At 43.7% G+C, this 24490-nt stretch overlaps 1 protein-coding gene across 3 annotated transcripts in view; it reads left to right on the top strand.

The window, feature by feature from the left end:
* cnih3 (cornichon family AMPA receptor auxiliary protein 3) overlaps positions 1-24490 on the top strand; it is a 78678-nt gene that overhangs the window by 14480 nt on the left and 39708 nt on the right. For all 3 annotated transcript variants that reach the window (XR_008559627.2, XM_070549760.1, XM_054733596.2), the window contains exon 2: positions 7190-7258. Coding sequence is in view for 2 of the 3 variants with exons in the window: in XM_070549760.1 (XP_070405861.1) it covers positions 7190-7258 (69 nt within the window). In the remaining variant the exon portion in view is untranslated. The remainder of the gene's footprint in view (positions 1-7189; positions 7259-24490) is intronic.

The raw sequence follows: 24490 nt of genomic DNA, 5'->3' as shown, positions 1-24490 counted from the left end.
AGCGGCTCCTAGAGTGAGCAGAACCAGGTGTCATCACAGGCTGCTGATCTAGCATGATGTCAGGGACAGCGATCAGCCGCATGCAGCTATCATGCGTCACTGTACTACAACGGCCCCCACAGTCACCAGATCTCAACCCGATAGAGCATCTTTGGGATGTGGTGGAACGGGAGCTCCGTGCCCTGGATGTGCATCTCACACATCTCCATCAACTGCACGATGCTATCCTGTCAATATGGCCGACATTTCTAAAGAATGCTTTCAGCACCTTGTTGAATCAACACCACGTAGAATTAAGGCAGTTCTGAAGGCGAAAGGGGGTCAAACACCGTATCGTATTAGTGTGGTGGTCCTAGTAAGCCTTTAGGTGAGTGTAGAAATGTACTCCCATCAGTCACTTTGGAGAAATTGATATTCCTTTACTAACTAGGCTGAGCTTCTTAAAGCCCTCCCAAATGGCCTCCCAACCTGTGCTGGGTCTTCAGCCTTAAGCCAATCCTCTGTTCAAGTCTCTGAGGGCTGACATCATGACTCGCTCATACTCGTCATGGATTGTCAGTTAGCAGTGCGTACTCCAGTGTAGTTATGCAATGGTCAGACCAGGAGTGTCCCTATCCATCTTCAAACGACCCAGGTAATCATCTCCCACATGACGAGCCTGCAATTCCCCAAACTGTCCAGGGTCTCTGGTCTGGATGATGACATTGTCTAAAAACGTGGTTGGTGTTTTGATATCTTGCAGCATCCTTCTTTTAAGTAGCGGTTTCACAGATTGCCCGGATAAACCTACCCACAGGAAAAACAGCTGATAAAGAAACCAAACTAATGAAGCCTGGAGTCAGCAGTTGAGTCATGTTAAGCAAAGGGTTTTCTACATGTTTGAAAAACACTGAATAAAACTCAGTATAGGACAGTTCTAAAGTACCACACGCATGCACAGCATTCAGTCTTGTGCTAATTTTCTGTGGTGTAGATTAGGACGACCAGACAGCTGTTTTTTAACATTTATGGCTGATTGCCTCTGTAGAACAATATCTTCCTCTCCACATATTCACTGGATGTTTGGTTTATTACAATCTTTGTGTGTGTACGTGTGCGCGCGTGCATGTGTGTGTTTGTTTTTCACAGGAGAACCTAGCTGGGGGACGCTAAAACTGAAACAGAGCAAGGCAATGAGCCAGGATCACCATTATGATCCCCTGGTAAATAACTTGTAAAAAGCTGCAATACGGGGGTGAAATGAGAGAAATAGCCTAACTATGTGAGCCTGTCATCTTCCTTTCGTAAGCTCCTCATACAATAACACACACACCTACACACACACACACACACACAGATGTAAAACAGACATTTCAACAAAGACATTTTTTTAATCATTCATGATTAACAAGGGAAATACTGAGTTATTTAAAGATAGAGCAGAAGCTGTATAACAGGACAGGCTGAGAAGCGTTCTGATCAACATTTAGTTTTAACCTCCAGCGCTGTTGTGAGGAACAGGATCTGTCATTTAACTCTTATAAAAACATGTCACCGGGACCGCCTTCTTCCATCTGTGTAATGTGGCTAAAACAGTCAATCAATCAATCAATCAATCAATCAATCAATCAATCAATCAATCAGATCTTTTTTCAAAGTGCTTATGAAACAAATGTGCGACTCAAAGTGCTTTACAGAATAAAAATAACCCCAAATTCCTATGTTTAAAATTATTAACAGACACACACACACACACACACACACACACACACACACACACACACACACACACAGCTTATGAGACCACTATGACACATGGTTGTTTTCAGGGACACATCTTTCCCTGCATTTGGTCAAAATGTTTTATTTTATCTATAAAAGAAAAACCTCACTTGAAAAATAAAAACTGATTTCAGAACACACACACGTTTCACAAATGGCATTTCTCAGGCTTATGAGTTCATGACATGATGGTGATTTACGAGGACAGTAAGGGTTTATGAGGTCTGTTTACAAAAATATGCAACTCTTGGCTACTTCATGGTTTAAGGAGACGTTTCAGACATTGTAAGACCACGAAACATTTCAAATACAAAGAGGTCAGAAAGGAAACATACAAGTTGTGGAAAGACCACCCCTTCCAGTTCAAACATCACAGAGCAGTAAAAAGCGCTCAGAGCCAAGATGAGCGGGATCAAACCCTTCCGGGTGCAGGGTGTGTGACATGTTTGAAATATATGTAGTAAGTTATATGTTGTAATTTTGTACGTTTTAGGGGTGCTGGGATACAGTTAAGAGGTGCTGAAGCACCACTAAAGATGGGCACAACCGAGGTACAAATAATGTGCAAGATCAATTAGCGGATTGGTCCTGCCTCCGCGGTGATGTGGGCACTTTACAGGACTGTCATGGTGGAGTGAGCTGTGTCGGAAGGTGCAGCCTTTGATTTACCAGTCAGTCTAGGTTCCTACCCTCACCTACTTTCGCAACCTTTGGATAGTTGGTTTGAGCCACTCTCTTGCCTGCTCTCCATCCAGATGCGCACACAGACAGCTAGGGAACAGGGCGTTGTCATGGCTGTGCACATTTTGGATGTGGTTGGCAACTGAAGTCCACTTTGCTACTGCCTCCTGTCCTGAGGAGGAACTGGATGCCGACCAGTAGAGGTGGTTCACCACACTTTGCTTCCACAGTCTCACATCCTGGATCGCCTTTCTCTTCCCCAGCTCTTCCATTTTCTTACCAATTCATGGAGAGCCAAATAGACCCCCATTTAAAATAGAAAAAAAAAATCCAGTAATATTCACTATATACATCCCCAAAGATTACCTTTTCCCATGTGCCAGGGGTCAAAGTAGTGACTGATTTCCTTTTTATCCTCCCGCAAATACTTCTGCACCCATGTGTGGCGGTCAGTCACAACTTGCTGCACATCGACCCCCCTCTCCAAAAGCGTACTCAGTCTTCGCACGAATCCCTCCTTCTCCATTCGCACACTATTTCCAACTTCATTGCTCTGAAAATAAACATAATTCTCCATTGATCTGTGAATAATTAACCATGAAATGTATTGGAATCATCAGGTAATGTTGTACCTGTACAAGTTGGATATCAATAACTTTGTTTCTTTTGAGATCCATCATAGTGTAGCGCAGGGCTGTTGCTAGCTATTTTGGTGCCCTAAGCACAAAGGCTTCGTGGTGCCCCCCCCCCCCCACACACACACACACACATACAGAAAAAACAACACAATAACACAGTATGTGCAAGCGCTTCGCCTTAAATTTTCTTTAATTCTCTTGTATGCTCAAACTGCTTATTATTTTCCAAAAAGTAGGATTGATATTTAGTGTGTGTGTGTGTGTGTGTGTGTGTGGGTGGGTGGGTGGGTGGGGGGGGGGGGGGGTCATTTTGCCTTGGCCCCCAAAATGTCTTGAAACGGCCCTGGGTGTGTGACTGAGTGTTGAAGGTGATCTGAATCGTATCAGATGTATAAATATTACATGTGTGTAACTTATTGTTTTATACTGGTAAAAACGTGTAGTGGAGATAAATCTACCTACATTTTACTTTTCAACACTTTGTTTTGTTTTCTTGTTTTTATTGAACTATTTTCCTGTCCTGTCTCTCATCTTCCTGCATCTCCTCTAAACTCTCCAGAAAAACTGCTGCCTGGATTCTTATTTTTTCACCTCATCAGTTACTTCTGAGCAGATCAAAGGGATCTCCTGACCGCAAAGCGGAGAGCGCGTTTCGATGCTGCGTCAGTGAGGTGAAATCACCGCAGTGCAGGTGATGAGCTCCGCAGTAGCAGAGCGCTTCAGGCACAAATAAGACAGAAAGTAGAGAACATGTGCGGACATGAACGATCGTGTGCTAATTATAGTTTTTTGGTTGCGCCACTTTGAGAAGGGACCGTGCGCTGGACGCAGCTGCCTGGATCGCTGCGCAATAACGCGCTGTGCCGCTCTCTGTGCTCTCTGCACAAAAGAGTCCATAAATGATGTAATATAGGTAGAAAACTTTTTTCCGGCTCCCCTGGATTTGTAGAATATACAACTCCCCCATAATTCGATCCCTGCTCCTGGATGAAAAGCCGGACATTTTCATCAATAAGAACCCCCAGTCCGGACGTCCCGGACAGAGAGTGAAAAGTGGACACGGTCCATCTCCTTTCCTTTTTGTATTGTTTTCTCTCTGTAAACATGCTGTTAACTTGCTTTGCACATCTTCTACTTGAAATCTGTCTTTATCATAAATATATATATATATATATTATTTCATAAGCTTGCGTTTGGTGCCCCTTCCCCGGCATGGTGCCCTACGCGCTGTGCGTGGTGTGCGTGTGCGAAGCGCCGGCGCTGGTGTAGCGGCCATATTTGGCTGAGTGTCCTTCAGAAATGCAAGTCATTACTTAATATACATTTGATAGCAAAGGAATAAAATAAATACATTTAAACGTATTCACCAGGTGAATCAGCTCGCATGTCACCACCAAGAGTAGTGTTGTGTTGAAAAAATCGATTCTCCGATTCTGAATCGATTCTCATATAAATTCATGAAGACCGATTCATTCGTCCAAAGATCGATTTAACCATTTAACAGTGTCTGGCTCTTGTACAGCTAAAATATAAGAGAAGTTCAGAGGCTTGGGTGATGATAAAGGGTTAATATGGTGCAGCGACCTTCTCCCGCCCACCGTCATGTGACTGAATTCACGCATGCGTGCTAGGTGAGAAGATATTGGCCGGGAAGCTCCTCTGAAAAATAGGACAGTACGACGAATCAGTCAAACACTGTTTCTACTCAGAGTTTGTGTAGCTCACATTGTATGTCTGTGCAAAGCTTCTCTTAAGAGAAATACCCTTAAGGTAGAAATGATTGACATTTATTAACTCATTCCAAATAGGTGCTTACATTTTTATATAATAGAATGATGTCTTTATTTTCAAACAAAAACATGGCTCTAAAATATTTTTTTTCTGTAATATAACATCATGTCTTCATTGTCAAAGAGATTGTCTTGTACTGTATCACCAACTTTAGGCCAAATGACTTTTTGAATAATATTTTAACAACATTCAATAGCATTTTGATTCAACCAGAAAGCTTTTTGTAGATAAACCACGTGTCACACAGCATATTAAACATTAGGCATTTAAGCTCACTCCAGTTACGGTTTGAGAATTTACTCAGGAATTGAAACAAGGATACAACTAAACGTAACTTAACTATTGGAAGAGAATTCTTACCTTGAATTTAAAAAATGGTTGGCAGTAGTCGTCTTTTTCAATCAACTATGATGATTGGTCGCTCTTCTCCAATCAGTGCAGGAAGAAAATGATTCCTCGGGCTGGGCACATCAGGGCAGGTACACAGGGTCACTTACCCAATTCAGCAGGGCCAACTCTTTTAACTGGAGTTTATCGACATCAGCCAAAATTAAATAAGCAAATCTAAGAATATTCAGATGTTTAACACCTGGAACACTGAAATAAAGGTCATGAACTCAAATCTGCAGAGTTAGTAATTAAGTTTGTCACTTTTCAGTGAGATGAACTTCGTAGAAGTCAGTTACTGCTACATGTTCAAGGAAATAAGTTATTTGAACTCACTTTAAGCTGTTAGGTTTTACAGTGTGAGAAAGGCCAACACGACCCAGGCAGGGAACTACACTGCATCAAATGTAATCAACAGTGGAGTGGATCACGTGCGCCAAACCCCAGATGCTGAACAGCCACCAATGCCTCCCTACACAAGGTGTCAAACACTTCATATTCAGAAACGTTTGGCATGCCGTACACCACTCCCTTAACCAAAGCACAAGAATGCGACTCAGAAATAGTTACCCCCACCCCCATAAACGTTTCAAATCTCAGCGCCTTCAGGCACTGGGCCCTCATCTGTCAAACCATTGTCAAAAGTCCAGGAAACACAACTTTAGCATCTAGCACATCCACCTTCATCGTACATAGCTCCCTGGTCACCATGAATGGGTTGGAGGTTGCAAAACGTGCACCAGCCACCGCCTTGATGCGGACCGAAAAGCTGCCCTCTACAAGCCTCTGCTGCTTCACCTTCGCATCCCAGTCAATGTCCGAGGCGCCATTGCTACCCCACAGTCCATCTTACCATCCAAATGATTTGCCTCACCGGTCTTTCCAGCTCCTTTGGAATGGGGAATTCACCACCACAAACAAGGCTGACAGAGCGAAGTTGGGCGGCCTTCTTACTGGGCCTATACGGCCGTTGGCCGACCACTCAAACCACCCCCACAGTTAACCCTGCTGACAACCCACACAGATAGCTTCAGGCCAGGACCAGGTCCCTCAACCCAAGCGTCGTGATGTGATCCACCACTCCTATTGTGGCAGGCCATCTGATTAAATGAGTGGCTGCAGCTGGGACCACTTCTCAGCACCGCCTACCTAGAAAAGAGAAGCTCAGCAGAAAGCTTTAATGAGGAGGACTTACCTCGGTTGCACCTCGAATTTGGAACAAACTTATTTTATTTTTACATTGTGCTGACAGTCTGAGCACCTTTAAAAAGCAGCTAAAGACCCTTTTATTATAAAGTGCTTTTGCTTAAAGCTGCACTATGTAACACTGTTGTTAAAATTAAACCATTTTAAAATCTATATCCAGTTTTTTCATCTCTTGACTATATGAGTTTGGGTGCTCAGAAGTGCTCCTAAACGCTGACAATTCTAGCCTGGATCTCTGCATTTGCGAGGTATGGTCTCTTGGTTTTGCCCAGAGTCATTCAACAAAGGCGGCCAGCACTGATCGACGTCCTGCCTGGCACTAAGCTTCAAGACTTTGAAAACGTTTAAGAACCAAGTCAGGGAGGATGGAAACCTCCTCTGATTTTGGCTCTCTGTCTGAAGGAATAATTTACGTGATCACCCATCAAATTTAAATGAATTTTTTCTTTGTTGTTGTCTTTAAATCATCATGGCTTCATTTTGATGTGATTTTCTTTGTGATTCACCGTGATTTTGTTTCTTTTATTGAGCCTAAATAGATAAACTTTACTTACTTGCCTCAAGATGACGTCTGTTGTGAACTAGCGCTTTATAAATAAACTGAATTGTAGCTGTCTTGATGTTAAAAAATGTCTGTACTTTAGCCTTTTAGCAGTAATACTGTGATTTCAAATGAGAGTCATTCACTGTCTGGTCATCATTATTTTTCTTAACTTTTTTGACAGATAACAGCTTTTGAGGAACTCCAGGCTGACTTCAAGGTGCCGATTGATCAGGGAAATCCACTCCATGCGGTAGGTTTACTCTCCTAGATTATTTATGCCATCAGCATGTGCTCTCTCTCTCTCTCTCTCTCTCTCTCTCTCTCTCTCTCTCTCTCTCTCTCTCTCTCTCTCTCTCTCTCTCTCTCTCTCTCTCTCTCTCTCTCTCTCTCTCTCTCTCTCTCTCTCTCTCTCTCTCTCGACGGACCAGTATACATGGAGGTTTTCCTCATAATAATTACATAAACACCAATATTAATACAGGGGTTTAAAGTGTAGCGTCATGAATGTCCTGTTTTTGACCTAAAGGTCATGATCTGCCGCGTCTGCTCGAGCAGAGACACAAAGTCTCTGACAGGCTAACCTACATGAGATAGTGGCCAAGGTCTTTCATGCACTCTGCTCATCTGAACTGCTTCACCTCTGTTGCAGCTCAAGACGAAGATGAAGAACTCTCTTGATAAACACATAATCAACAACGTTTGTTAATACCAATAATAATGTGAGCCCAATGTTCAATCAATGTATGAAATGACAATGTTATTATTTGATATTATAATCCTGTGATCAGTAGTATTTTACAAGTTATCATAATCTTGGACAGCTGCACTAGACACTGATGACAGAGTAATGCTAAAGTCACATGACACATTTCCTTTTGTCTCACCCAATCAGAACCTTCGTTTCTGGGGCGAGGCGTGGTTATCTGTGGTGTTTGTATAAACCCTCTTTTGCATGTCAAATTCTGATTCGCCAGTAACCCAAAATATGACCATCATAAAAACTATCCCACGCCACCTTTTCTTTAGTTCAAAGCGTTCTAGAGAAGTCTCGGACCGGCCATCCGGATTCCTCTTCAGCCAAAAGAACCTCGACAAGCTGGATAAAATCTGTTGCCTCGACCCCAAAATGCGTCCTCACAAGCGTCCTGCCCTTGGATTCGGACACACCATTAGACCACTCCACCGGTCTTCTTCAGAAGTAGCTGCTAATGGCAGCGTCACTTCCCTCTCTGTTTATCCGCGTGCAGCAGAGGATAGTGTCGCCCTCTGCTGCACGCGCTTTCCTTGCCAATGATACAGTCCCAACGTGTAGACACCATCGTCTCTGTTCATGTTTGTGTGTCCACGTCTCCTTATTTCCATGGCTTCCTTAATCCATCTTGTTGTTCGGTGTTTATGATGCTTGTGCTGACCCAGTCCATTCTATGATTTTCTGCAGAAGTGGTCGAAACGGTCAGCACAAAAAGATAAATAAATAAAACGGTGAAACAATCTTTTCCTAATTAAAAAAAAGAACCAAAGAATGCAATCGGAACAAACACACTGAATAAATACACAAAGAACTAGTAAATATTTTGACATATGTGTGTCTGCTAATGGTAAATGACCTGTATTTGATATAGTGCCTTTTAGAGTCCTAGAACCTCCCAAGGTATTTTACAACACAAAGAGTCATTCACCCATTCACACACTGATGGTGACGAGCTACGATGTAGCCACAGCTGCCCTGGGGTACACTGACTGAGGCGAGGCTGCCCAGCAGGCCCCACTGGTCCCTCCGACCACCACCATCAGGCAAGTTGGGTTAAGTGTCTTGCCCAAGGACACAACAGCAGCACTCACTGCCGGGAGCTGACAACCCTCGAACCTGCAACCCTCCAGTTACTGGATAACGCACTATAACTCCTGAGCTACTGCTGTCCCAAATCTCATAATTAATGACAGAAGAATGAGTAATTAGGCACTCCTCCTCTCCCTATTGTGGTTTTATATGTGCAAACTACAAATCACATGTTTTTGTTTATTCCTGAAAACGCTCCAGAATCTAGTCAGGCATAACCGGGCACTGACCGGGGCAATTCCTGGCGGGCTGATCTGAAGTTGGTGTTTAATTTGGAGTTTTTTTGGGCTGGTGATCAGTCAGGGCACATATTTATCATTCATCACCCTGACCACCAGTCAGTGTGTGGAAGCAACAGGTGGGCTGTGGTCAACAAGCTTTAGTTCCCAAAGAAACACTTTCTATACCTAAATGATTGTAGTGACCTGTTATATATAATTTTATAAATAATTGTAAATTATGTCATGTGTGTGCAAACCCCTCAGCATGTACTGTGCTTATTATTACACCTTCACTTTGTTTATACTCATGATTTTATTTTCTACTTTATCACTGCTATTGTTTTTCTGATGTTTTTATTGGTCAGAGGTATTTGCCCTCATCTTTATCATGTTGTGATTTATATCTGAGAAAGGCGCTGTATAAATAAACTTTTACTTACTTACTTACTTATTCAGTTGCTTGTTGCAGCAAAACATCAATGGGCCAAGAAAAACGGCTGAAATCAAGCTGCTCATTGTAAGTGAAGTGGAAACAGTAAAGCAAAACATGAAATTTGTCAGAAAACTGCGTTTCTATGTAAGCCCTGAGAGTCACTTGCTATCACACACACACACACACACACGCACGCGCGTGCACGGACGCACGCGCGCACACACACACACACACACACACAGATAAGTAGAGTTAAGAAGCTACTGACTGCACACATTTCTATACAAGTACATCATAGGAACTTGTGGTTGTTAACAGGAACCGCTGTACAAATGACATGTGATGCACAAATGCAACCAACCAGCATAGCGTTGAGGTGTCTTGGTTGAATGCACAATTCGTGCATCCTAACAGTCCAGCTGGTTTGGTGGAGGACATAAACTAGTTTAATGGGCTCATCCAGCCTGTGTGCACCATGCGTCATCCTGTCTGTACCGGTCACTAAACCGTGTGTATTTAATCAGCTGAACTAGAGCCTAACAGCACCCCGCAGCACTCACTGCAGACAGAAAATCACAGAGAGCTCCACATACTGTAGATTAAAACAGAACAAATCAGAAAGTCATAGAATAATAAAGATCTAAAACTAAACAGAAATAATGTCAAATCAGAAAAACAAATTAAACTTTTAAAAATCATAAAACCAATTAAGGATGATTACAAATTCAAGATAAGAAGAAGAAAACAAAAGATTAAGGTAAAGGCAGCTTTAAATAAAAGGTCTTCAGCTGTTTTTTTAAAGGATAACAGATAATTCCAAAGTCGAGGTGCAACGGTCTGGAAGGAGAACGAAAGCGTATTGTATTCAGCCACAAAAAAGTTAAATGCTCTAGTTTTTTTAATTAATGAGATCATTTTATACCAACACGTTCTCACTCCCAGCGCGTCAAAAACAAACGCTTGGTCAGCCTCCCTCCGCATCAGACCCCTGACGCCAAAAGTGCCATTTTTCATCATTTATGTGTGAAAAGGGTTTTTCCTTTTTCTGACTGCAGATCCCAATGCAGCGTTACACTGACGTGATGGGATGTCCGCAGCCAGGGCACCAAACAAGCTCATTGTACCTCACCCTAACCTCATCCTCTCATTTAACCTTCCCCTCACCCCTATCCTGACCTTAACCATCTTGCTAGTGAACACGTTAGTGATGTGTCGGTCGCTCTAAAAGCCGGCTCTATGAAGTGAACGGCGGGAGCTGCCTCGTGATTGGTCGGGTTTGGACCGAGCCAACGCGAGGGGGAGGTTTCAACTACCAAGGTGGAGGTTAAAAGTAGAGGGTATTTGTAACCTCCCCCTCGCCAGATGGTATGTTCTAACGTTCCCCTTGGGCGGCAAATACGAAAATTCAGTCAGAATGCATGGGAAACAGACGCTTGATCACAGTGAGAGTAACGTTTTAGGTAGCAAGAGGGTTAAGGTTAGGATGAGGGAGAGGGGAAGGTTATAAATAGTGAAACATTAAGGTTCAGGTGCAGTTAAATGAGCTGGTTCGGTGCCGCATCAGCGGATATCCCATCACGTCAGTTTGGGATCTCCAGTCAGAAAAGGGAAAACCCCTTTTCACACATAAGTGACAAAAAGGGCACTTTTGGCGTCGGGGTCTGAAGTGGAGGGTGGCTGACCAAGCGTTTGTTTTTGACGTGCTGGGAGTGAGACCGTGTTGCTCATACAGAACAAAATAAAAAAAACTGTTCTGTTTTTCCGAATTAACGAGAAGATAACTATTACGGGAAAACAAATCCCTCTGAAGTGCTTCTTATGCTCTGAGGCATTATTGGTGGGTTGATTAATTCACTTCCACTTTGTTTTGGGATTGAGAAACTGAAATAGCTTCTGTCTCTGAACTGAGCAGACTGCAGCAATGTCCAGCATCACCCTCTCTGAGAACTCCGTTCGGTAGTTTTATCCAACAGCAGACGGGGATGGCACGCCCATATTGATAACAGGTTCATTCACGGCTCATTACTGATGGACTGCAGGCAGCTGCACCATCAGCAAGAGAAAACCTCTCCGATAGAGGAAGTCAGCCCGACATCTGCAGCACCCTCTGCTGATGATCGGCTCACAGATCCAAGCAGCCGGTCACCCTGCTACATTCAGAAGAGTTTTTCGAAACCCCGCATGCCCACTCTCAGACGGCCAGACAGATGGAGATGTTCCAGGGCTGAATTATCAGTCCTGCCCTTTTATTTTTCTCTGTAAAAAATATCTTGCTAATTAGAAAACAACAGAGCGGTTTTTTAGCTGTAAAAACAATCTCGCTGTTTCGGATAAACGAAGCTTTTTGTTTAATTTGTGGCTGAATGAAATACGCTTCCATAAAGGAGCGATCACCTCAACTGTTACATCTGGTCGTGGCAGATCAGGTAAATGCCCGCTAACTGGAGGTTGCAAGTTCAGATCCCACTCAGCTGAGCAAAGTGAGCAGCCCTGCAGTTTTTCACAGTCTCATTCAAAGATGATATAAGTTCATCTAAGTCATATATGTTTTTATTTCTAACCTAGGTGATTTCCAACACCTCTCAGCTTTGTGACATGTTCTGCAACTGGAAATATTTTCATTTAAAAAAATACTTTTCCTTCTGCAACAAACTGTTTAATCAAAGCCACTGTAGTTAAGATGCAGCAGCATCGCTGGTTAAACGATTAAAGAAGCTTGGATCTAAAACACACCCAAGAGTATAGTTAGAGTTTTAACTCTGTGTATCTGAATCAAGTTTGCAATTATCCTTCCATGCATCCATTTTCATCCGCTTATCCGGAGTCGGGTCGCGGGGGCAGTCGCCTAAGGCGAGAGGCCCAGACTTCCCTCTCCCCAGCCACTTGGGCCAGCTCCTCCGGGGGAATCCCAAGGCGTTCCCTGGCCAGGTGAGAGACGTAGTCCCTCCAGCATGTCCTGGGTCTACCTTTAGGTCTCCTCCCGGTTGGACGTGCCCAGAAAACCTCACCAGGAGGCATCCTGACCAGATGCCCGACCCACCTCAACTGGCTCCTCTCGATGTGGAGGAGCAGTGGGTCAACTCTGAGCCCCTCCAGATTGACCAATCTTCTCACCCTATCTCTAAGGGAGGGCTCAGCCACTCTTTGGAGAAAACTCATTTCGCCCGTTTGTATCTGCAATCTCGTTCCTTCGGTCTCTACCCAAAGCTAGTGATCATAGGTGAGAGTAGGGACGTAGATCGACCGCTAAATCAAGAGCGTCGCCTCCTGGCTCAGCTCCCTCTTCACCACGACAGACCGGTACAACGCCCACATCACTGCAGATGCAGCACCAATCCGCCTATCGATCTCATGCTCCAGTTTTCCTTCACTCGTGAACAAGACCCCGAGATAAGTCCCCCAGCAGAACAAGGGAGTCAACGGAAGGAGCGCTCTCCAGCACCCCCGCCAACGTCTCCAAAAAGGGTGGATAGTCTGGTGCATAAGCACAGACCATAGTCAGGACCCGCCTCCCCACATGTAGGCAGAGGGAGGCTACTCTCTCGTTCACTGGGGCAAACCCCAACGTACAGGCACCAAGATGGGGGCAACTAGTATGCCCACCCCTGCTTGGCGCCTCTCAGTGGGAACAACTCCAGAGTGGTAGAAAGTCCAACCCCTCTCAAGGAAACTGGTTCCAGAGCCAGAGCCATGCGTTGAGGTGAGTCCGACTATATCTAGTCGGAACGTCTTAACCTCACACACCAACTCAGGTTCCTTCCCCATCAGAGATGTGACATTCCATGTGCCAAGAGCCAGCTTCTGTAGCCGAGGATTAGACCGCCAAGGTCCCCGCCCTCTACTACCACCCGCCACACACTGCACCTAACCCCTTTAGCCCCTCCCACAAGTGGTGAGCCCATGCGAAGGGGGACCCACGTTTCCTCTTCGGGCTGTGCCCGGCCGTGCCCCATGGGTGAAAGCCTGGCCACCAGCCACTCACCAACGTGCCCCACCTCCATGCCTGGCTCCAGATGGAGGGCCCCGGTGGCCCATGTCTGGGCGAGGTAACACAATTTCAATTTATATTATTCATCATAAGAGGTCTTTGGGCTGCTCTTTGTCTGATCCCTCACCTAGGACCTACCAGAGGCAGAAAGCCTCAGACAACGAAGTTCCTAGGCTCATTGGCACACCCTCCACCGTGGTAAGGTGGCAGCTCAGGGAGGAGTTTGTAATGAATCATTTTTAATGTGTGTATTCATGTAGAAGGTAGGGTTGGGGGGGCGGACTTTACTTGGACACAGGTAAGAGGGTCCTTAAGGAGCCACCTAAATGGAGGCTTTTATTTTTGCTCTTAATAATGCATCATGTAGCGGCGCTTTTACTCTGAAGGCGACTGCAATTTTTAATAGATCAAGGCAACTTTTTAGTCAAGGAATACAACATTAACATTTAATGGTGCTTCTGTGTGCTGTTAGAAAGAAATGGGTCAGAAGGGTAGTCGTAACAGAGAGAGCGACCAGCAGCAACGATGGAAAAGATGCTTTAGAATAGTTTTATTAAATTATCTGAGATTTTTCCGTTATTTAGAATTGAAGTATCCAACCAGTCTAGGAGAAGAGTGGACCATCTGATAAAGGTTAAACTGTGACCAGCCAATAGACACGGATCAACTCCCAACCCAAGGTGAACACACTGTCCTGATGCTTAGACATCTGCAGACTTTCAGGTCAACAAGGAACCAGGCATTGATTTACAGCGCCAATGAAATATGCACTGATACTGGTTTTCATTCAATTCAATTCAGAAATACTTTATTAATCCCAGAGGGAAACTGATTGCTGTAGTAGCTCAGAATAATAATAATAACAATCAAGTCATCAAAGAGTTGTTGTATATTACAATGGCTGTTGGCAGGAAGGATCTCCAGTAGCGGTCAGTGTTGCAGCCAAACTGAAGAAGCCTCTGACTGAAGACACTCTTCCGTTGTCGGACAGTCTTGTGAAGAGAATGCTCAGGGTTGTCCATCATTTTCTTGATTCTCTGGAGAATCCTTCTTTGCATTATTTCCTCCAGTGGTTCCACAGTCGTCCCCAGAACAGAACCAGCCTTTTTCATTAGGCTGTTGAGCCTTTTCAGGTCCCTACTTCAGATGCTGCTACCCCACCAGACGATGGCTGAAGAGATTACACTCTCAACAACAGACTTGTAGAAGATCTGCAGCATCTTGCTACAAACATTGAAGGACCTAAGCGTCCTCAAGAAGTGCAGTCTGCTGTGTCCCTTCTTGTAAACGGCTTCGCTGTTCTTTCTCCAGTCCAGTCTGTTGTCCAGGTGAACTCCAAGGTATTTGTATTCCTCAACCACCTCCGCTTCTTCTCCCATGATGGAAACAGTGTTTGACTCCACCCTGTTTCTTCTGAAGTCTAAAATCATCTAATTTGTTTTGATCACGTTCAATGTCAGATGATTGTTTCCACACCATGCCACAAAGCGCTCCACCAGCTCTCTGTACTCTGTGCTTTGAGCACCAGTAACAGATATTTGTAAGCATTTATTTGGTACAGCTCTGCCCCACATATAGCAATTTTAGCTCGTTCGAATTTTTGTGTTATGAAATACTTAAATTGACTGGTAAATTGACTGGACTAGCTCCAGCATATTTAGCGGAGATGTTGCAGCCATATGTTCCTGCTCGAACACTCTGCTTCGAGAGCCAGTTGCGGCTGGTGGCCCCTATAGAGCTCAGCTAAAAGGAAGAGGGGATAGGGCGTTCTCCGTTACAGGACCAAAACTGTGGAGCACTTTTCCCCTCCCTGTTAGGGGAGTCTCTCCTTCAGTAGCAGTTTTTAAACAAGGCTAAAGACCCACTTTTATGGTTTGGTTTTTAGCTCTGTGGGTTAGATGGTGCTGATCTTTGACATGATTTAATTCTACTTGTACGTGTTGGTTTTTCATTGTTTTTGTTATTTTTTTTATGTTTTAATTTGTTACTGTGCAGTTCTATTGTGGCATACCTCATGTCTGTAAGGCAAATAAAGGTTGATGATGATGATGATGATGATGGTGATGGTGATGGTGAAATTCAAATAGAAACATTGTTGCTTGTGATTTAATAACAATGTTGGTGACATTTTGGTTTTTTCTGGCAGGTGTCCTTCAACACCACTGCAGTACCTTCTTTAAAAGTTATAATTGTTTGGTCTATACCAAGAGAGTCTCTGACTTTGGGAACCAGCTTGTCTGGGGCACAGATGAGGATCTCAGTCTTATCTTCATTCAGCTGAAGAAAGCTCCCACCATCCAGGTTTTGATAGAGTCTAAGCAGGTGTGTAACAGCTGCAGCTTAGACATCTCATGGGGCTTAAAGGAGATGTACAGTTGGATGTCATCTGCATAAAGATGGTAGGAGATTCCTTTGAAGGAGCTCAGGATGTGCTGACGAGGAAGCAGATAGAGGAGGAAGAGCAGAGGCCCCAGCACAAAACCTTGTGGGACACCATGGGTAAGGGAGGTGGTGGAGGACCTAAACTTGGAGACGGCCACAGAAAAGGCTCAGAGAGATAAGAGGAGAACCACTCCAGAGCAGGTCCTGATAGGCCTACCCAGTCTCTCAGCCTCTCCAGTAGCAGGTGATGGTCAACAGTGTCAAAGGCTGCAGTCAGGTCCAGCAGGACCAGAACAGAACAGTCCCCTGCATCACTGTGGGTCAGAAGGTCATTAGAGACCCTAAGAAGAGCTGTTTCAGTAGAATGAGCTCTATGAAAACCTGACTGGAAGCTATCATAGATGTTATGTTCATCAAGAGCAGCTGTGAGTTGTTTAGCCACAACCTTTTCCAAGATCTTGGAGATGAACGGAAGTTTAGAGATGGGTCTGAAGCTGCTATGGAGAGAGGCGTCGAGACTCGGTTTTTAAAGAAGCGGGTGGATTACAGCGTTCTTAAAGTAAGCAGGGACCTGACCAGAGACCAGAGAAGCATTATTTATAGAGAGCACGCTGGGACCGATGGACTGAAAAGCACTTTTAAACAAAGATGAGGGTAAGATGTGGAGGGGGCATGCAGAGGTCTTCATAGAGTTAACTAGTTTGGTTAACTCAGGCAAAGAAACAGGAGCAAAGCTATCTAGGATGATGGGCCTGGTTGGAGTCGGGAGAGGCAGCGATAAGGCTGAAGGATAGATGCTAGATCTAGCCCAAGACCGGATTATAATATAGTCAAACTGGGCACAGGCCCAGGGGCCCACAGCCACAAGGGGGCCCACGCGAGCAGCAGCCTTTTTAAAAAAAATTTTTTTTTGTGCAGCAGTCTTAACGTTGGAGAAACAAGTTGACAAGTAATTAAAAATGTGCCCACATTTTCTAAGTTAACACACATTTCTTTTAACAACGGTAGTTTCTGCATCTTTACTGTTCCCTAGCTGCTTCAGCCCTCTCCCCCCAGCGGCCGCAAACTCACTGATGCGCCTGCAGCCTCTCAAGAGTTTCTGCTGCTCTTAACATTGAAATAATTATTTCATTTTCTGTTCCTCACTTCTGATTATTTTCACATGTCTGTTTCTTGCAACCACCAGGTACAAAAACAACTTTGTTTTTTATTAGACTATTTTTCTGTCCTGTCTGTTTATTATCTTCCTGCATTTCCTCTCAGTCCTAAAGAAAAATTGCCACCTGGCTTCTTATTTTTTCACCTCATGAGTTACCTTTGAACTGCAGTTAAAAATGATCTTCTGACCGCAAAAATAGCGGGAGTGCGCGCCACGCCGGCTGCACCGGTGACCTAAAATCACCGGAGGACAAAACAGGTGATGCGCTCCACTCCACAGCAGCGAAACGCATCAGGCACAAATAAAAGACAGAAAGCATGAAAGGATATGAGCCGACATGAACCATCGCGTGTTAAATTTGTTTTTGAGGTGCGACACTTTGAGAAGTCACTGTGGCCGTGCTCAGGACGCATCTGTCTGGAGCGCGTCAACGATCAGAGCTCTGCGCTAGGGGTTGTATCAACTAGTCGACTAGTTGACTTCACTGCTCTGTAGTGACTTTTTATTACTTTCATAGACTAGTCGCTGACACGTGATAATGACCGACAAGATGCAGTCCTCGGAAAAGACAGCAGGTGACAAGCCCCTGTGCGTCGGGAGGTGACGCGCTGTGCCAGAGCGTCGGTACTGACACCCGCCGTAAAACGGACATTTAACCAAATTGTGACCTTTACCCTCTTGCAATTTAACATTCCCCTCACCCCCATCCTAACCTTAACCAGCTTGCGCATGCAAAGCTCTGATCGTTGAGGCGCTCCAGACATCTGCGTCCTGAGCACGGCCACAGTAACATTATCAAATTAGGTGTCACCACCTCAAAAACAAATTTAACACGCGAACGTTCATGTCGGCTCATTTCGTTTTACGTTTTCTGTCTTTTATTTGTGCCTGATGCTTTTCGCTGCTGTGGAGCGGGGTGAATCACCTGTTTTGTCCTCCGGAGACGCACCTCACCAGGTTTGCGGCCGGCGCGCACTCCGCTGTTTTTGTGGTCGGTAGATCTTTTAGAACTGCAGTTCAAAGGTAACTCATGAGGTGAATATATATGAACCCAGGTAGCAGTTTCTCTTTAGGACTGAGAGGAGATGCAGGAAGATAATAAACAGGCAGGACAGAAAAATAGTCAAATAAAAACAAGTTAGTTTTTGTACCTGCTGGTTGCAACAAACAGACACGAGGAACAGAAAATGAAATAATTATTTTAATGTTTAGAGCAGCAGGAACTCTGAAGCTGCAGGCGTATCAGTGAGTTTGCGGCCGCTGCACAGGGGGAGGGGGGAGAGGGCTGAAGCAGCTGGGGAACAGTAAAGATGCAGAAACTACCGTTGTTAAAAGAAATGTGAGGCACCCTGGTTGGAATCGTCGTTTGGCTCTGGGCCGGTGCGCCACTCAGATAAACAAACAGGGAGGTACGTCCTCGGTGCATCTTGGGCGATCGTGAACGAATGGAAGGACAAGAGAGTCTGACGATCATAGGAGATGGTAGCAGGGACACTAGGATGAAGAGGATCACAGACAGGAGCAAGGTGGAAAAGAGGAGGTTGGTGGAGAAAATTTTGAAAAAGTGGCCGGTGACTGCGGCTAAGCCAAGCACAGGCGCCATCTTGTTACCGACCGGAAGCGAAAAAAATAAAATAAAATAAAAAGATGACAAAGGTGACAGATCATCTGCTGCTTTGGCCCCCAGACTCTGGACCTCTCTCCCCCTGAGCCTGAGATCAGTGGACTCAGTGGTCTCCTTTAAAAAGCAGCTGAAGACTCACTTGTTCAAGCTGTCTTTTGTATGACCTTCTTCACCTCTCTCTCTTTATTCTGCTCTCCCCACCTATTCCACCTTCCTCAGGATCCACTGATTTCCCTCTTTCCTGTTCACTCTCTCTCTTTATTAACATTTTTTAATCACAGTTGTCTATTTTTTGCTCATTTTAAATATATTTTAACCATTTTCTAAATTCTTTTTTATATTTTTACATTTTTAGTTTTTGTGAAGCGCCTCGTGGTTTTTATCTTGAGAGGCGCTATAGAAATGTTTTCTTCTTCTTCTTCTTCTAAGGTGTTTATTAAGTCCTCAACACTAAATCCCTCTCTCGTTAAGCCACCTCACCAGCTCTTTTCTTGACATTTTCAGTGCCCTACAGAATGAGCCATTTCAGGACCTGTCATTGCAAATTTCTGTGATTGCAACATCCACAATGGAGACATTTTCAAACAGCTCATTTTAGGCAAATCCAGAACATCAAACACTGACAGAAAACAGATTTTAGTCACGTTTGGAGTGTTTATAGATGCAGTGCAGACCCACATGGCAGCACAGAAGTACGGTGAGTTTTGCGTAATACGTCCCCTTTAAGTATTCCATTTCATTAACGTATAAAATCTGTATTTTTATTTTCTTTTTTCTCATTCCACAAATTCTAGCTTTACAGAAAAAAATAAAAGTACACTGAAAATCTTTGGCTGAACCTGCTGACAAAACACTTCATAGTCAGTTTTGCAATCTGTGTGTGTGAAAAGTAAACCCAGAGCTGCATTTTAACTTGCAGTTAAAGGATCCGTCTCTGAAAGGGCAGGAAGAGAGTCTGAAAGATGAGTTAAGGGAACTTGTGTGATTGAAAGAATCAAAGCAAAAGGAAGTGGAAAGTGCAGCCCTTTCCACCCGTTTCTTGTCAGCTTCTTTGATGCGTTACTCATCACATAATGATATGCAAATATGACAAAGTATGAAAGTGATTCTGAGTGGGAAAAGCTGGTCTGATGCACCGCTGTAATACTTTTGAGGATGTGTGCTGGAGCCTCCCTGTCGCTCCATCACACATGAATTAGCTCTGTTGCTTAGAGCGCTCACACACACACAGATCACAGACCCATCCACATCACGTGGCATTCCCCTTTAAAGTTTGACTCGAGAAAACAAAACAATAATGTTCACTCTGCTTTGACCTAACGATGGACTTTACTGAATTTCTGCCTAGCAGAGAAATACTTGAAGTTTGACAAGAACACGGTCACAGTGAGCTGTTTTTATTTTCATTTGGCTGCATAGAAATGTAACTCATCCATACACCCCATAGACTTTTTATCAATTCTACTGTTGCCTTCTCATTCTCTCCTCGATTTCCTCGCGTCTACTCCATCAGAATACAACTTCAATTCCAGATTTTTTTTCACGGATCTGTACATCCTAATACTTTGGTATATTTAAGCTCAACATTGTAGAAAAGTGTTCTAGAATAGCAACGCACAAGATTGCTGTCTGCTTATTTGTAACCATAGCAACGAGAGACTTTAGTTCGAATAATATCCAAACTGCAACCCAAAATCCCAACAAGTCAAAAAGGAGGAGACATGGGTGCAGAGCAGGAGCTAAGAGGAAATGGAAGTTTAAACCATTGCTTTAACTGATCATAAGGTGGATCTCCCATAAATGAGATGGACAAACTTGAAATGCTTATGAGAACCTGGCTAGAATAAAAAGAATGCATTACAGGCGATCCCTCGTTTATCGCGGTAGATGCATTCCAGACCTGGCCGCGATAGGTGAAAATTCGCGAAGTAGGGACACCATATTTACAGTACAGTACTATATTGAATTATCGTATGATCACATTCTCTTTTTGTGGGTAAAACTCAAGAAAAAAAACTTTTAATTGGTTTTTTTATAGTTTTATTACAAAAAGTGCCTTTTATGATGAAAATGATGAAAAAAAACAGGAATTTCTTGATATGTCGCATAGAAAAACACCGCAAATCGGTGAAAAATACCGCGAATTTCCCTTGAATAAGGCTCCAAAGAAAAAATCCGCGAAGTCGTGAATCCGCGATAAACGAACCGCGAGGTAGCGAGGGATCACTGTATTGCATTTCACTGAGATTTGGCTGCGGGACGACATCTCCGACTTCAACTTTTCTGTCTGTCAGGATTTTAGACCAAATTGCTTGAAGAGGTCTGGATTGTCACAGAAGTACGTTAGAGTGGAACAGAACATGTTTAGCCCTTTTTACAAAACACACTGCAGGCAAATCAGCGTAATGTGACCACATGGCGATGTGCAGATTTTGTGGCATTCCTTCTATCTTGCTTGGTAGTGATATTGCAGTAAATGCCGATTGCGCCTTGGCGCTACAGAGGGAGGTGTCATGATCATGTGGGGAGTTACTACTGAGCTCCAGCCGACATCACTATTGAAAATGAAAGTTAACACAGGCCGTAAGTTTTTCCTGTTGAACAAAATCAGCTACAGGAGCTTCACGCCGTTACAGCTGGAGCTCAGATCACCAGAGGCTGCATGGTGACTGTGGGGAACAGACACCTTTAGGAGCGGCCTGTTAAAAAACGTAATGAGCATGGCTTTGATCACAATAAAAAGCAGGTTATGTCCAAGATAAATGGAAATCACAGTCAGCGCAGAAGCTGCCCCCAAATCCTCTTTGTACCACCATTGTTTAATCTTTGGTAAAAAGGACATGATTGCGCCACATTACTCCCACGGTCTGAGCACTTATAAACAGGGTCCGAAATTAACACTCGCCACTCGCCAAATGCGAGTAAATTGCTCCATTTGGCGAGTAAATTTTTGAGCTCTACCTGCCACCTGGCGAGTAAATGTTTGCACCAAATTAGTTATGTTTATCAGTCATCTCCATGGATGTCTGATACTCCTCCCGCCTGCATGCAGCGTACACAAACGTACGCGAAACATGAACGCCGCATCCAACGTCATTTCCACCTATCCCATTCAATCAGTTTATCAAGTTAGCCGTTAGCTTCGTGTTAAAACTAGCGGTGAAATGTGGCGGTTTTTAACTGGAGTCAGCCAGCCTTCCAAATGAAAACTCGTCGAACTGGAAGAAAAACCACCAGGACCAGTGGCAACGAGAAGATTTTGTGAAAAGTGGCGCACTGGAGACGGCGGAGTCGTGAGACAATGGCTACATTATGATGGCCACGTAGCGTTGCTGCCTTTCACAGACAACTGTCCCTCGGCATTCTTCAAATATCCCAAAAATGCCCATACTTCCGACTTTGTCTTCTTTGAGGGATAATAAATGTCCCAAGTGCTGCCGTCTCCTCCTGCCATTATTTCAGCTTTAGCTTAAAGAAAGTTTTGGTCGTAAACAACAAAGTGCGCACGTGACGCCGGCAACTTCAGCAGATGATACGGTGGCTGGTAAGGGTCACCGCGCCTACACCGCAGCCACGGTAATCCACCGAGATATTTTTTTTTAAACAAGACTGTTATTATTTATTGTCAACTTTTTTACCGGGGTTTACTGCTACACCGGTTACCGTGACAACCCTACACATTTTCAGATATTCTCATGGTGCAGCTGTGTTCTCCAGAGATCAAGGACTAGGACCCAAATGAGGCTGTAATGCTTTGGCACAAAGACGATGTCAGAAACAGGAGGCCAGACTTCATGGACAGAGAAAACAAGGAGTCTGACTAGATTTCAATGAAAGAGTTCATAAAAACATCTCTAAAAATAAATAAATAAATAGTAAAAATGACAAAAGAGTTGTTTTTCTTATTAATTGATGTTTTAATTATTTTGTCACTCTGTTTGGAATCAACATAACATAGAATTACATGCTTTAGGTAGATCTAAATCATTTATAATTTTGGCCGGTAAAAAATATGCTTGGCCGGTAGATTTTCATCATCTACCAGCCAACTTGGCCGGTGAGTAAAAAATTTAATTTCGGACCCTGCTTATAAATGACCCAAGACTCCCTAATGCCAGAGCGAGATGATTTAACTCCAGTTTAGCCACACGCTCCAGTCAGTATGACTCTGTGGCTGCGGCACTTTCCTCCCCTACACACTGACCACCTGTGTAGTCAGGGGTGCCGTAAATGGGGAAAAGGTTAGGATGATTCTAAGGGCCCACCGCTGTAGGGGGCCAAAACTGTTTCAAGCTTGAATTTTAAAAAAGTACTTTACTTTGCAGTATTTTTTCTAATTGAAAATATTAAACAGTCGTTTTGTATTTTATATTTATTCAGAGGTCTCTGCTTTATTTTGACACATCGGCATGAAATGGTACAGTCCTCCTACTGGCCGAGTGGCGCAGTCAGTTGTGTCTCAGGCCAGGTGCAAGCTCGCGCTGGCAGCAGTCAGATAGCAAAGTGCGCCAAAGGCTGCAGCAATTATGTCTGGGAAAACAAAGTCTGGGTCCCAGAAAAGGAGAGAAAACAAGGAGAAAGAGGACAGGGAAAAGCGTGGGAGTCAGTATGTCACAGTTTTTCTCAAAGAAAGGTAGGTTTAGTTAGTGAGTGGTTAAATTTAACCTGTTTGCTAGTTTAGATATCCACAGTGAGAGGAACTATGTTTCAACTGATTATGGTCAATGGGTTGTTGTCCTTGTCCCTACAGCAGCCGATGATATGTCAGCAGGTGTCCCCTCACAACTCACCCCAAGAAGGTGAGCAATGTAAATGAAAAGCTTGGTGTCACAGCAGCAATAACATTCATTACAGCAGTAAAAAAGGAGAGTATAAAATAAAGAGTAAACAAGAAGAAACCATAAAACAGAAATACTTAAACGATTTTAAAAATGCCGTATATTTACTAAATTTAATGAATAAAAATAATGAAAAAATTGAGACATACTAAGTAACGAATACCACTGATGTGTGCTTTATTTTAAATCAATTTCTTCATGAGAAATTTGGTTATTTCACATTCAGTGTTACTCCAAAAATAAGTTGGTTTCCAAATGAAAAAGTTCAAAAACACATATCTGTAGATAAAGGAAAATGTGCACATTTGCCATCACTTTTTCAGTAGATATAGGGGAGCCTAAGCCCCGCCCACCTACTTTCGGACCACGGGTCTCCGGAAGAACGAGAAAATGAATGCAAGTCAACGGGGCTAAAAACGCTATTTTCTAATTCAGCTTGTTTTGTGCCATGGATTTCACATATGATGTCCGTGAATTTTAAAGACACATTTTGATTCCAAGAACACTTACTTTCAAACAGGGGGAAATAATATTTTAGGTTTTGTGTGAAAATAAGTCCGGGACTAAAAATAAGCTTACGAAAGTGACATCATTGAACCAGAAACAGAGAAAACTGAGGGACAAGGGCTGTAAGTTCAGCAAACTTCCCACAGGAGGAAAGAACCACCATGAATCTGGCCTTTTTTAAATTTTTTATTTATGTTTTCCCGTGGCCTGTCTGGCTGTGAAGCAAACAGAATTAATGTCTGAATGCTGGTGACAAGCTTTACAGATTTACTGTCAGGTGGAGCATCAAAGCTTCTGCTTTAATGGTATGCCTGATACTTAAAACTTTATTGTTATTGTTTTTTGAATGCCGTGTAATTCTGACCAGACACGGAGACAGAGGTGAAAGAGAAAGGAAGAGACAAAAGGAAGGGGGGGGGGGGGGGGTGTCCACAAAAATAAACAATCAATGATGAACAGGGGTCTGCTTCTAGACCTGCAGAAAAGGGAC

Source organism: Nothobranchius furzeri, chromosome 3, assembly GCF_043380555.1.
Source record: "Nothobranchius furzeri strain GRZ-AD chromosome 3, NfurGRZ-RIMD1, whole genome shotgun sequence".
Lineage (NCBI taxonomy): Eukaryota > Metazoa > Chordata > Actinopteri > Cyprinodontiformes > Nothobranchiidae > Nothobranchius > Nothobranchius furzeri.
The sequence above is the reverse complement of the archived record's forward strand: the minus strand, read 5'-3'. Positions and strand labels throughout refer to the sequence as shown.